General features: G+C 39.1%; 1 protein-coding gene across 7 annotated transcripts in view; it reads left to right on the top strand.

The window, feature by feature from the left end:
- The window catches only part of Smurf2 (SMAD specific E3 ubiquitin protein ligase 2), a 100,512-nt gene that overhangs the window by 39,126 nt on the left and 46,701 nt on the right, over positions 1 to 14,685 (top strand). For 6 of the 7 annotated variants that reach the window (XM_027427781.2, XM_027427783.1, XM_027427785.1 and 3 more), the window contains 3 exons: positions 3,186 to 3,224; positions 7,776 to 7,884; positions 11,608 to 11,741. In XM_027427781.2, coding sequence (XP_027283582.1) covers positions 3,186 to 3,224; positions 7,776 to 7,884; positions 11,608 to 11,741 — 282 coding nt within the window. Of the gene's footprint in view, positions 1 to 3,185; positions 3,225 to 7,775; positions 7,885 to 10,968; positions 11,083 to 11,607; positions 11,742 to 14,685 lie in introns of those variants that run through there. The other variant, XM_027427784.2, reaches the window with a different exon arrangement.

The raw sequence follows: 14,685 nt of genomic DNA, 5'->3' as shown, positions 1-14,685 counted from the left end.
GCAGCCTAGGGATTTAGGGTATTGTGATTGTCAGTACCTTTATCCCTACACTGATGTTGTTTAATTTATTCAAAAGTAATTAGCTATAGTTAGGCCTCTTAGATTGATTTATTTATTTTTAAAGGTTCATTTATTTGTTATATATATAGTGTTATGTCTACATGTAAACCTGCAGGCTAGAAGAGGGCACAAGATCTCATTACTGATGGTTGTGAGCCACCATGTGGTTGCTGGGAATTGAACTCAGGACCTCTGGAAGAGCAGCCAGTGCTCTTAACCTCTGAGCCATCTCTCCAGCCCCCTCTTAGATTTATACTAAATGATTTTTATATGTCAAACTTAAGTTGTTATGATAAACCTTTAAAACTGAGAAGTACATAGGGATTAACCAAAAACTATTCATATTTTATATATTTAATTATACGTATATGAAACTTTTTATTTTTCTCTTTCCTTGTTAAGGTTTTTGTTTGTTTTTCAAGGCAGGGTTTCTTTGTGTAGCCCAGGCTGTTCTGGAATTTGCTCTGTAGATCAGGTTGGGCTCAAACTCACAGCGATCCAACTGCCTCTCCCTCTCAAGTGCTGGAATTAAAGGCACCTGCCACCACCTCCTGGCTCCTTGTTAAGTTTGAATTAAAGACGTTTATAAAGGCTGGAGAAATGGTTCAGTGGCTAAGAGCACTGACTTCTCTACAATTCCCAATACCTACATAGTGGCTTGCAGCAGTCCAGAACTCCAATTCCAGGGGATCTGATGCTCTCTTCTGGCCTCTGTGGACACCAGGCACACATGTGTGTGTTCATATATTGATGCATAGAAACACTCTTACACATAACATTAAAATAAAATTAATTTTTTTTTATTTTATGTATGAGTGCTCTGCTTGTATACTTGCGTGCCAGAAGAGGACATCAGATCCTATTATAGATGGTTATGAGCCACCATGTGGTTGCTGGGAATTGAATTCAGGACCTCTGGAAGAGCAGTTAGTGAGTGCTCTTAACTGCTGAGCCATCTCTCCAGTCCATAAATAAATTTTTAAAGTGTTGAATTTGATGATTTTTGGTAGATTCAGAAGGTTGTGCATATATTCACATTACAAGGCACTCAGATTTGAGATATTTAGTTTTTTAATTTACATTAAGATTATATTTGTTGATGAGTGTGTGTTGGGGTGGGGTATGGAGGTCAAAGAGACAACTTTCAGGAGTTGGCCCCTCTTCTTCTACCATGTTGGTCCTGGGGATCAGACTAAGGCTGTCAGTCTGGCATGTGCAGTCTAGCCAGCATATGGGTGACCCATCTTGTCACTGAGGTATTTGAGGGAAGGCAGGTCTCTCCTGTAAGGTTTCTGTGTCATTTAGATAAGAGCACTGATGGGGGAATGTCCTTCTGTATATGTTTCTCTTAATAGCCAGGTAGGAAGTATAGACAGGGCTACCAGAATTCTGGGGAGAGGTGGTGACAAAGACACCATGTAGCTGCTGAAAGAGTAACATGCTGGAACATTCTCTGGTAGGATAAGACCATGTGGAAATACTTAGATTAATAAGAATGGGTTAATAATTAATAGAGAGCTATCCAGTAAGAAGCCTTAGCCATTGGCCAAACAGTTTCTAACTAATATAAGCATCAGTATATTCATTTGGGACTGAAGGGCAGTGGGACTTGGCAGAACAGAAAACTCTTGACTACAGAGCACAGAATGTTAGTTTTTTTAAAAAAATATCAAATTATATCAGGAAATTTTTATTTATGTTCCTCTTCTTTAGAAAATTATTTCATCCTTAAATAGATATGTCAACCTGAATTTATGTATCTTCTCCTTTGAGCCATTTTCCCATTACCACCGGATTTCTTCAAAAATAGATCTTTTTATTTTTAATTCATTTTTATTTGTGTGTATTCGTGCATGAAGTGTGTGTGTGTGTGTGTGTGTGTGTGTGTGTGCGCGCGCGCGCGCATGTATACATATGTGTTCACACATTCACCTCTGATTAGAGTCCAGAAGAGAGCAGAGCATTGGATCCCCTGAAATCAAGTTACAGGCATTTGTGAGCAGTCTGACCTGGGTGCTGAAAACTGAACTGTGGTCCTCTGAAAGTGAAAGTACTCTAAACCACTGAGCCATCTCTCTAGTGTAGCACAAATTCTGATTGGTATTTAATAATAAAACTTGGAGCCGGGTGTTGGTGGCGCACGCCTTTAATCCCAGTACTCGGGAGGCAGAGGCAGGCGGATCTCTGTGAGTTCGAGGCCAGCCTGGTCTCCAGAGCGAGTGCCAGGATAAGCTCCAAAGCTACACAGAGAAACCCTGTCTCGAAAAACCAAAACCAAACAAACAAAAAAACCAAAAAACTTGGAGTCAGCTATCAGGAGGTGAAAGCTGAAGAACAGAGAAGCAAAGCAGCCAGCCACTAGAGAGTTCTTAACCTCTACCAATACGCAGACCCAAGGGGAGATCCTGTCCTCAGACTGCACTGCCTCTCAAGACTGCTTCCTCAGACTGTTTCAGACTGATGCCTCAGACTGCTATGATCTCTTGTCTCCTCCCACCTTAGTCCTTTCTCTGCCTAGACATAGCCCTTCCTGTCTCCACCTCCTTAGTACTGGGATTGAAGGCGTGTCACTCCAAGTGCTGGGATCACCTTTGTGTGAGCTCTGTTTCTCCTTTAGACTGGATCAATTTTGGGTAGCCCAGGGCGGCCTTGAACTAACAGATCCATCTGCCTCTGTCTCTGCCTCTGCCTCCTGAGTGTTGGGATTAAAGGTGTGTGCCACCACTGCCAGACCTCTTTGGCTACCTAGTATGGCTAGCTTTGCACTCTAATCTTTAGGCAAGCTTTATTTGTTAGATCATAAACAAAATATCACCACACTCTAGTCCTTTATGAAAAATTTCCCTCTTAAGAATAGGTCTTGGTGGAAGATAATTGGATCCCTGTTATAAAATGATCAGATTTATAATTTTGTTCCTCTACTGTTACTAGTGATTATTGCTAAGGTTGCAATCATTGATACTCAACTTTGTTGGCTAGACTCTTCAAAGTTTATGATTGTATTTCATACCTCACTGTAGTTAGAGTTTAATTATCCACAGCTGTTTTCGATGTTTAAAAACGAAGCAATGAAGTCTTACCATTTTAATTTAATTTCCTATGTATTTGTTTTTGTTTCTTTACAGTACTCTGTGCAAAAAACTTGGTGAAAAAGGATTTTTTCCGTAAGTAAATTAACTTTACTACAAATCTGTATATCCTGTGTAGATTTTTGGGGAGTTGTATTTTCAGAACTGCCTGGTTTAGGGATTCAACAACAGACTGTTATGAGTGCTATAATTACAAGTCATTTGGCCCCAGACTTATCTAGAGGATTTGGGGATTTTGCTTTACCCCTTTTCTTTATCCATTTCTACACATTTATACAAATGTGTGTATGCAGGTATATAAAGGCAGGTGTTTAGGTTTGTAGAAAAGGTTTAAGAAATATTTTGATACTCTTCTACTTTAACATTTTAAGGAAAATTCGCTCATGCATTCAGGATTTATTGGGAGGTAGAAAATTGAGTCTGCTTGGAGTTTCCAGAGTTGTAGAAAAGAAACTACTGCCAGTCTCCAGAGCAGGCATTGGTTCCACATATGTAGTCTATTTGCCAATTAAATGCAGTTTTCTTTTCTTTCTTTTTCTTTTTTTTTTTTCTTTTTTTTTTTTAGGACAGGTTTTGCTATGTAGCCTAAGATGGTCTTGAATTTATAGTCCTCCTGTCTCTGTCTTCTGAGTATTAGAATTACAGGCATTAACAATGCCTAGAAGTTTTGAAAATTTTTGTAGCTTCATATGGGATTAAGTTTTATAGAGAGAATTAGGAAGTTCGCTTTTATGTATTAAAAATCCTGGACTGGAGAGATGGCTCAGAGGTTAAGAGCACTGACTGTTCTTCCAGAGGACCTGGGTTCTATTCCTAACAACCCCACATGGCAGTTAACGGCTGCTTGTAGTTCTGGTTCCAGGGGATCCAGCATCCTCACACAGACACATATGTAGGCAAAACACCAATGCACACAAAATAAAAAGAAATAAATTATAAAAAAATCTTAGTTCATAATCTCTTTCCTCTTCCTCATTTTGTACTTGTTGCTTTTGTTTTGAGACAGGCTTTCAGGTAGCCCAGTCTAACCTTGAATTCTTGAACCTACTGTGTAGTCTCTGCAAGCAGATTACTGGAGTGCACCACCACACTTAGCTTTGTTTTTAATTTTAACCTTGTAATTTCATACTTTACACTAGCTTTAAATTATTCAGTAACAGTCACAAGATTGTAATTAAAAACTTTTAGTCAAAAATTTTACATGTAAAGTATTTGAAATTAGAATTGTTTTATTAGATTTTAAAATCTAACTTCTGTCAGCTAACAGCGTGTTTGGTATTTAGTGTGACATTAGGTAATTTTCAGGTTGGTTAAAAGGAATAGTAAATCTCAGGCCTGGAGAGATGGCTTAGTGATTAAGAGCACCTGGCTGCTTATCCAGAGGGTCCAGGTTTGATTCTCAGAATCCACATGGAGGCTCACAACCCTCTAACTCAAATTCCAGGGGATCTGACACCATCTTGTGGCCTCCACAGGCATTGCATGCATGTGGTGCACAGCCTTACATGCAGGCAAAATATTCTTCACATAGGAATAGTAGTAATTCTTGACACATTGTAAATACATACTTAAATTTCATTTATTACTTTACGTCTTTCTATAGTAGAACTTGACTTTAAGCTTAAAGAACATAATTTTGTATAACTATAGTTATGGATGTTTATGGTATCTTTGTGCTTATATGGGGAAGTGTGAAATAGGCTAACTTGAAGCAGGTGAGGACAGTTGGAGTACCCTCTCACTTTGTATGATGTACTGTCTGCCCCACAAACATTTCACAGGAGAGGAGGGCCCAAAGGCCACAGAACTCCCCAACTGTGTCTGCTAACGCCCATTTTATTCTCTCCTGGGCTGCTGCTCAATTGTAGCTCCTTATCACTAGTAAACTAAAAGCCAAGGTGTAATTTTTAAAGATTCTCCTAAGGTTGAGTTGATGTAGGGTTTGTCTTGGCAAAACTGCAAAGTGGCAAGAAGGATTGGATGTGGTGCTGACCAGAACAAAAGTGAGGCAGGCACACTTCTAAGACATTTACTCACAATTTGAAGAAAAAAATCCTCTGTGTTTTGTTTCAGACTTCCTTCCTTTTCAAATTCTTTCCCTTTCCCCAGAGCCCCAGTCACAGCTTCCCTCATAAAACATCCAGATATTCTTGTCTCAGTGTTCCTCAGAAATCTGCAAGAATCTTTCTTTGTAAGCCTCTAAGAACTGACAGTGATACTTGATACTTTATACTGTACTTGAGTATTAGGTGAGAGAAGGAAATTCTTTTTTCATTGATGTAGACAGGAAAAACTGCCAAAAGTAGTTTTTGAGTATGAGCTTGCTTCATGCATAAGGTTTAGAGGCAGCATTGTTATCTTTGAAACTTAGAATGGAAGGTACCTGCTAACCTAGAAAGGGGAGCAGCAACAAGCCAGCTCTTTAGCCTTCCAGAGGAGTTAGCCAAGGATGGAAATGACTTGAGGCTCACCCTTGGCCAGCTTTCCAGATTTTAATTTTACGTGTATGAGTGTTTTGCTTGTATGTATGTAAGTGCTCTGCCTGCAACCCGGTACCCTTAGACTAGAAGAGGGTACTGGGTTCCCTGGAAGTGGAATTATGGACAGTTGTAAACCATCATGTAAGTGCTAGGAACTGAACCTGGGTTTTTGCAAGAGTCGCAAGTGCTCTTAATCACCGAGCTCTCCAGTCCCTAGAGGACAGCTGTTAATAGTTTTTGTTTGTGATTTAAACTGTGTTAAATGATTAAAAAAATGATTAAAGTCTGTTTTAAGGTAGAACACAAGTATAACTTAAGGAAATAAATGTATATTTCTCCTCAGGGTGGGGGAAAATCTATCATGTGGTTTTTATATGCTAATTTATATGTGAGGTGGTGCTGTTTATTTCCAGGCATAACCCTTGCTGTGAAAAGTTTTTTAATTCATACTTTGGAGCTGTTTTCAAGCTTCTTGACCTTTAAATATCAGTCTCTTCCCCTTCCCTCACAATTTCAGCAGGAAACATTTCAGCTGTGAAGCAGCAGGCAAAGGATTTTGTAATAAGTTGTCTATCTAGTAGATTCTACAATTAGGTTGATGACACATCTTTTCATTTATACATTATAGAAGTTTTGGAATGTTTCATTGGTGCCAGTTTATTTTTTTTAAAATTTGTATGAGCTGGGTCTTGTCTTGTGTCATGATCCCAGCCCCCCCCCCCCAAAAAAAAATGTTTGTTTTTCAAGACAGAGTTTCTCTGTGTAGCCCCGAGTGTCTGGAACCTGCTTTATAGACCAGGCTGATCTCAAACTCAAGAGATCTGCCTGCCTTTGCATCCTGAGTGCTGTGATTAAAGGCGTGCCCCTCACTCCCATCTTTATTAAAATATTTTATAGAGGCTGAATCAAATCATTGAAAACCAAAATGGATTTGTTGGATGGTGCTAACCCCCTCTCCTTCATTCAAGCAAAAATAGAGTCTCAATCTCTCTCTCTCTCTCTCTCTCTCTCTCTCTCTCTCTCTCTCTCTCTCTCTCTGTGTGTGTGTGTGTGTGTGTGTGTGTGTGTGTGTGTGGTGTGTTTTTCTGAGACAGGGTTTCTCTGTGTAACAGCCCTGGCTGTCCTAGAACTCACTCTGCAGACCAGGCTAACCTGGTAGTTGAGAACTAGCCTGTGTGTACAAAGGTTCAGAGTCTAAACTTATAGTGGTTCTCAACTTTGCTAATGCTGCCACCTTTAATACAGTTCTCTGTGTTGTGGTGATGCCCAACCATAAAATTATTTTCATTGCTACTTCATAACTGTAATTTTGTTACTGTTAATGAATTGTAATGTAAATGTCTGTGTTTTCTGATGGTCTTAGGTGACCCCTATGAAAAGATGGTTTGATCCCCACTCCCAAGGGGTCACAACCTATAGGTTGAGAACCACTGCTTTAGACTGTCCATACTTTTCATTGTGTAACATTGAGCTAGTTATTTAATATTTTTGTTCTTCATTAGTAAAATATGGATTAACAACATCCATCTCCATTAGAGGACTATTGTGAAGATTTAAGATGAAGCATTTCGAATAGTCCCCATTGTGTTTGCTCTTTTAGTCAGTACAGCCAAATAATTACTTCCTGTCAGTCCCCTCTCCCATGTTTGCCATTTTCATTTCCTTTCTATTGGGTCTCTTATTACTTGTTGTTGGTTATTCAGTAACAGCTTTTAGCTAGTTTGACTTTTGTGATGTTAATGTTCTGTATGACAGCCTGTGCTTAATAAGCTCTTTAAATGAGTTACTAAGACAGTTGTTTGGAAAGAGAGTGGATATTTTGAATATTCTCCTTCTGAGAGTTCAGTAGCTCCTTACAATACTCAAGCACCCAGGCATCCACTCAGTAGACCCTGGTAGTGTTTAATGGAGTGTTCTGAGTTGGGAACAAGGGGAAAAAATACAGTTTTGATATCAAATGTGGAAGTGATTTCAATGTTTGCTTTAAAGTAGGCCTCTGTGTGTGTATCTGTGTGTCTGAATGCTAAAATTTTATAAAAGAATTAAAGAATGGGAAATACCTTATAGCAAATGGTAATCCTTAAGTAATCTTTTATTTTACATGTCAAAGTATTTTCAGTTTAAAACACTTCCCTTTTTTTCACAGGACTCCCTGATCCATTTGCTAAGGTGGTAGTTGATGGTTCTGGGCAGTGCCATTCTACAGATACTGTGAAGAACACACTTGATCCAAAGTGGAATCAGCATTATGACCTGTAGGTGTCAATGATTAATTTGAAATGAAGCACAGAATTAATATAATCTTTGAGAAGAATCATGGAAAATGTTTTCAGCTTGTATATAATATAGTTTGGTCTTTTTCTTTTCCTTTTTCAAGGGTTGAGCCTAGGGTCTCAAACATGGTAGACAAGCATTCTACCCCTGAACTGTACCACGTCCCCCTTACCCCCTTTTTTACTTGTATGTATTTTATCTGAGATAGGTCTCACTAAGTTACTCAGTCAGGCCTTGAACTTGGAATCTTCCTATTTCACTCTTCTGAATAGCTAGGATTGCAAGCTTCCAACACTACAGGCTCAACCTTATGATTTGACATTTATAAAAGAGGAACCAAACCCAGTGGAAAAGTGCTTTGGATTATTTGCACGCACGCACGCACATGGCAGTTTATATGGAGAGAGAAAAAGGTATTCTCCAGGTGAAAGTTGGGTAGTGAGCTACAAAAGGGGGAAAAAAAATGTTGTTGTTGTTGTTGTTGTTTAAGAAAAGAAAGTTCTAGCAAGAGTTGGCAAGCTGCAAGCCTCATGACCTGAGTTCTGTCCCTGGAACCCACATGGTGGAGACTGAACTGATTCCCATAGGTCATCCTTTGACCTCCACATATATTCTGTAGCACATGTTCCTGTACCCACACATACCACCCCTCTACACACAAATAAAAGAAATAAAATGGTTAAAATAAAAAAAGTTACCGGGTGGGGAAATGTCTCTGCAGTTAAGAGCACTTGATAGAACACTGTTGTTTGGTTTTCAACATCCATGTTTGGCAGCTCACAGTTGCCCGTTACATCCACTCCAGGGGATCTAGTGCCCTCTTTTGGCCTTCTCATATGTGTACATACATACATACATACATACATACATACATACATACACACACACACACACACACACAGTGAAAAGAAGTAAACGTATGTTGAAGAAGTTACAGCTGTACTTCCTGTAGGTTCAGTTTGCCTTTTCACATACTCAATGGCACTTACCTGTATAGTTACTATTAACTGGCTGCCTAGGGAGGTCTGTCTTACATGTTTCAAGGTGCAATGGAGGGGAAAGTATAACATTTTTATTTTAACTGCATATATTATATTACTTTCTCCTATAGAGAAATTTCTTATGTTAGAACCTGTAGTTCAAATTCTAATTGGTCTTAATAATAAAAACCCTGAGTCAGATATAGGAGCAAATGCTGAAAGGTCAGAGAAGCAGAGCAGACAGCCATTGGTTCTTACCTCTACTGAATCCTCAGAACAAATGGGCAATCCTGTCTCTAGGAATCCTCATACTGAATGCTGTCTCTACAACACCTCAGACTGAATGCATTGAGTTCCTGTCTCCTCCCATCTGCCAAGCCATATCACTCCTGTCTCCACCTCCCTAGTTCTGGGATTAAAGGCATGTGACTCCCAAGTACTGGGATTAAAGGTGTGAGCCATCACCGGCAGTCTGTTTATCCTAAAACAGTCTAAAACCGGAATCAGTCTTGTGTAGCCCAGTGTGGCCTTGAACTCACAGAGGTCCATCTGCCTCTGCCTCCTGAGTGCTGGGATTTAAGGTGTGTGCCAGCACTGCCTGGCCTCTATGGCTAACTCGTGGCTACCTCTGTACTCTGATCTTCAGGCAAGCTTTATTTGTTAAAACACAAACAAAATATCACCATAAGAACCTCTTGAATTTTGTTTATAAATGTTATACTTGTGGAAGTTGAGCTTCTAATAGAATAGAGCTTTCTATTTAACTTAAGGCTGAGTGTAGTGATTTGTTCCTGTAGTACTGTCTATTCAGGAGGATTGCAAGTTCTCAGCACCTCTGGACAACAGAGCAAGACCCCATCCTGAAAATAGCAACAACACCAAACATGTTTAACTTACAGGTTTAAAGGAATTAATTTTCCTTCTAGCCATTTGTATTAAATTACACGAGTTTTTCTTAAAATGAAGGCAGAGACTGCCTAAATGAAATTTCTAATTAGTTTCTGACTCTGTAATTTTGATAAAATGCTTTTGGCTTGTAAACTTTAAGTACTTACAGTTATTTTTAGTAATTCAGTTATTTTCAGAAGGCCCATACTTAGGAAATTATTATAGTTTAGAAATTATTTTTTTTGTATCATGGTATGCAGAAAGAATATGCTGATACATTGTACTAAATAAAGTTCCTTAGGCCAATAGTGGGCTACCCTAAGACCTCAGAAGTCAATATGTTGGAATAACTGCAAACAAGTTAGGAAACATTAATATAATTTTTTAAGTGCTTGTTTTGGGGTGTTACTTGTTATGTGCTATAACATGCAGTAGTTACATAACAGTATATATCCGGTAGTCATATTTGAAAATTAATGCATACATACTAAAAGATAGTTTAGAACATTTCATTTTTAAACAATAGACCTAATACAAATTAGCTTAGTTTTAGAGCCAGGTTTGACGGCCCACACCTGTAATCCACCATTTGGGAGTTAGAGGCAGGAAAGTTAAAGGCTAGCTTGGGTTAAACAAACAACAAAACAAAGGCCTGGGCATATAACTTAGTTGGTAGAATACTTGCCAAGCATGCATGAAACCCTGGGTTTGATCCCCAGCACTACATAAAAATGGTTGTGGTGATACATGCCTGTAATCCAGCACTGGAGGGATGAAAACAAGATCAGAAGTTCAAGGTCAGTCTGGTCCACACAGTGAGTTCAAGACCCGGTTGGGCTGCGTGAGATGGTGCCTCAAAACAATAATAGCAACAAAAGCAAAGGACTTGCATGATACAAGTTTCCAGGGCAAGCATTCTTTAGACACAACTGGATCCAGGGCTCAGGTGAATCTTCCATGTTCCTTGTTTTTGTTTTATTGAATGATAGTGTAAGATCAAGGTTGCTGGACCAAAAATTTGACCTCTTAGAATCACTGAAAGAAAGTTAGATTCTACTCACATGATTATGTTATTAACCATGTTTTTGCATGACTTGATGCCATGTTAATAATTGGCCATTATAGAGCTTTTACATACTTGCAGACATATGCACAGACAAGTACAGTAACGCTTTTCCCTGCTCTGCTTGTCTGCAGGCAGTGAAGTGAAATCTACAAGAGTCCTGCTCGCTCAAGGCCTGCATATAGGAAAGAAGCAGGGGAAAAGCGTTACAAACAGCTTTTGTTCTGCAGCATTTAAAAATATAACAGGTAGGTCAGATTTTTGGTCTATCAGCCTTGACAGTGCCTCTTGAAGGTGAACTACTTAAGTGTCTGAGGTAATAATTAAAATATGTCTAAAGTGTGACTGTGATAAAAGTTATTAGGATTTTTAGTCTTATAATCATTATAAAATGCCTTAGTGCTATAAAATAGTAGCTACTGATTTTTGTGTTCTTTTCTTTTTCTTTTGGCTGTGCTGGGAATCAAACCTTGGGCCTTGCACTTTCTAGGCGAGTGCAATCTCTACATCTGAGTGACATTCCCAAACCCTAAAATAACATCTTTTCCTTTAAAAAAAAAAAAAAAGTTTCACAACCTAAGATTGTAAAAAAGGGATTATATTAAAAATTATTTTTAACATTTAAGTCCAGTTCTTTGGATTGAATGAATTCAAGACAATTTGCTTCTTTTAGCTGTACCCTGAAATATATCTATGACTTTGGGATGTTAAAAAGTGAAATTTTATACTACTTATAATTACCAAGTCATTCATGTAGCTGTTTTGTCTCGTAGATACATCGGAAAGTCTGATTCAGTTACAATCAGCGTATGGAATCATAAGAAGATCCATAAGAAGCAAGGTGCTGGATTTCTTGGTTGTGTTCGTCTTCTTTCCAATGCCATCAACCGCCTCAAAGACACTGGTTGTGAGTAATTTTTTTTTTTTAATTAGAAAATATGTATGAGAACTTTTATGTAGTACATGTCCAAAAACTATATATATATATATATATATATATATATATATATATATGATTGCTGGTCTATATTTATTTAATGAAAAAAATTGAAACATTTGGTCTGGCAAAATGTTTCCCCCCCCTCGCTTTTCTCTGTCTCTTCCTCAGCATACACTAAATAAATACTTAAATGTAATTTTTTTTTTTCCAAAAATGAAACATTGTAAGGATGTGATCCTAGAGGTAAATCAGTGATGATGCTTAGCTTCCAGTGAATTTGTGTTGTTGAGAAGTGATTGACATTTGGGGCTTGTCTCAAACCAGAAGAAGGCAGCTCTTATCCTTAAACAGAGAACCCCCTCCTTGTATAAATGCAAAGACCCGTGACAGCACAGGATACTGAGAACAATGGATGGCTCAGTCCTGACCGCTAGACAAGAAATTTGCACCATCCCTTTAAGGCTCAGGAAGCATTGAGGAAGAGGGCTGGAATAAATGTATGAGGCACAGGATGGGGACAGGAGCTCCAAAATGCACCTGCTAAGCACAACCTGGCACAGTGACCACAAACCCACAACAGCTGTGTATGTAGACTGGCACTGGGGGCACGGAGGCTCAGCCCTCCTAACAATCAGCTGTGGAGACTCATGGGGCCCTACTAGCCAGTGCTGACCTCTTTGGCAGTTACCTACACTGGTGAACCCACTAGGCTCTCATGATGAGCTACAAACTTGGAGTTACCAGACGACAGCCTTAGTTAAACTATGTGAGTCACTTAAAAACAAAGCAAAGCAAAACCACAGAGTTGGCAAATAGGTGAAAGAGATTTGTTAGGGAAAAGAGATGGAGGGGTGGTAGGAGTGGGTAGGAAGTAGGATGTACATTAGGAATAATGCACATGAGGGACCTTGGCAGATTCATGGCAGGTGAGAACGAGGCAGAGGGACAAACGTGCCAGGCAAACAGAGCTTAGTGAGAAGTTTTATTAGAAAGGGGAGGGAAAGAGAACAGAGGTAAAAAGACACAAAGAGAGGACAGAAGAGAAGAGGGAGAGAGGAAGAGCCCTGTCTGCCCCAGGGGAACAGCAGAAAGAGTGGGTGGGGCCTCTCTTTTAAAGGGGTCCTTTGCACCTATGTGCTGACTAGCAATCATGGAACCCTGGGCTGACCAGGGTTCTGCCTGAGTGCATTCTGTCAGGTGACAGGCACAGGCCAGCATAATGCCTGAGTCCTTACAACATACATGAATGAAATTGTGAAAGAACAATTTTTACTAAGAAAAAAAAAGAGAAGTGATTGATATGTAGAAGATTAGAAAGAAAGGTGTCAATATATATTTTTAATTTTTTTTAGCACTAGTTTCGGTGGGTTTTTGAAATGGAAGTGAGTTTTTATTTAGGGGATTGGACTCAGTTAAGTGGCAAATAAGGAACAATTATTAGTAGATAAAATGGTAGAGTATATAAAACTATGATAAAAGTTTAAAAACATTTTGAGAATAAAACTGTAGTCTGTTTCTCACCTTCCTTCATATTAGAAAACAAAGACATTAGAAATGATTTAATCCCAGCACTCGGATGGCAGAGGCAGGTGGATCTCTGTGAGTTCAAGACCAGCCTGGTCTACAAGAGCTAGTTCCAGGACAGCCTCTCCAAAGCCACAGAGAAACCCTGTCTCGAAAAAAACCAAAAAAAAAAAAAAAAAAAAAGAAAGAAAGAAAGAAAGAAAGAAATGATTGATTTCTATAGTGAATTGATAAATTGACTTACCATATCTATTTCATGTAACCCAGTGACAAAGAATCTTTTGAAGGGGTTGTATAAAGTGAGGTCATGGCCACTCAAAGTATGGCTGAGGGGAAGGTTTTAGTTATACATGTGAGGGAGAGTACAGCCAGAGGCATCTGGAAGAGTCCAGAGCAGGGAGAGAAAGTAGTAGACTAGACATGTGCAGCAGATTAGACTGTGAGCAAAGAGGAGGTTGTGGGCAAGAGTGGAGGACCTCTAAGAGAGGAAGACAGAAGAGAGAAAGAGCACCAAGAGGGCCAGTGGCTAAAATGGCAGAGTTACATAGGAAGCTGGGGGGAAGGGAATCCTATGAGCTGGAGAAGTTTAGGGTAGGGGACTGGGTGTGAGGAGCTGAGAAGAGTCTATAACAGGTATTTTCAGTGTTGAGAGCCTGTAGGCCAACATGTGCATTGGTATGCTAATAGGCACCACAGTTAATTTGTCCAGTTACTTTTGGACCTGACAAGGGGGTGTCTTTTTATTGGGACATAGTTGGAAGTACCCTTTTCAGCAGATGTTTTATTTGTATGTTTCTATAAAAAATTTTTATATAATATAAAAAATGCCAGTTATTATCTAGGATGCCTGAGCTGATAAAGAAACTCACATGAATTTTATCTAAGGAAATGAGTTAACACAACCAGTATACGTTTAGTTTTGAATACTAGATGTATTAAGAGATGATTTTTTTAATGTTAATATGTCACAATGAGATGTATAAATATTGACCTGTTATAGAAGAGGGCGATGACTAAATTGCAGGTTCTGGATCAGAGGAACTCAAGGTATTAAGTGGCTGAGAAAATCTTAGCTCCTGGGTTGGCAGGGTAATGAGCAATAGGGGAGAGATGCTGGCTTGACAAAGTTCTGTATGTGGATGCAAACTGTTACGCTGTCCAATTCAGCAGGAATCTGAAAGAAAGATTAAGTCAAGCCTAGAGCTTACTGTTAAGTTTCTATACCTCAATAGTAAGTCTCTTCGCTGACGCAGCCAGTCAGACTGAGCCAAATTAATAATTAAAAGTCCAGGTTTAATCTCAGCAAAGCATTCCCGGGTGATCCCAGGGAAAGAGGAGAAACCACAAGGGAGAACCAGCCTGTAGGCGTGGTCTTGAGCACCTCAGG

This window comes from Cricetulus griseus, chromosome 7 (assembly GCF_003668045.3).
Source record: "Cricetulus griseus strain 17A/GY chromosome 7, alternate assembly CriGri-PICRH-1.0, whole genome shotgun sequence".
Lineage (NCBI taxonomy): Eukaryota > Metazoa > Chordata > Mammalia > Rodentia > Cricetidae > Cricetulus > Cricetulus griseus.
Note: the sequence above shows the minus strand (reverse complement) of the source record. Positions and strands in the feature narration are given on the sequence as shown.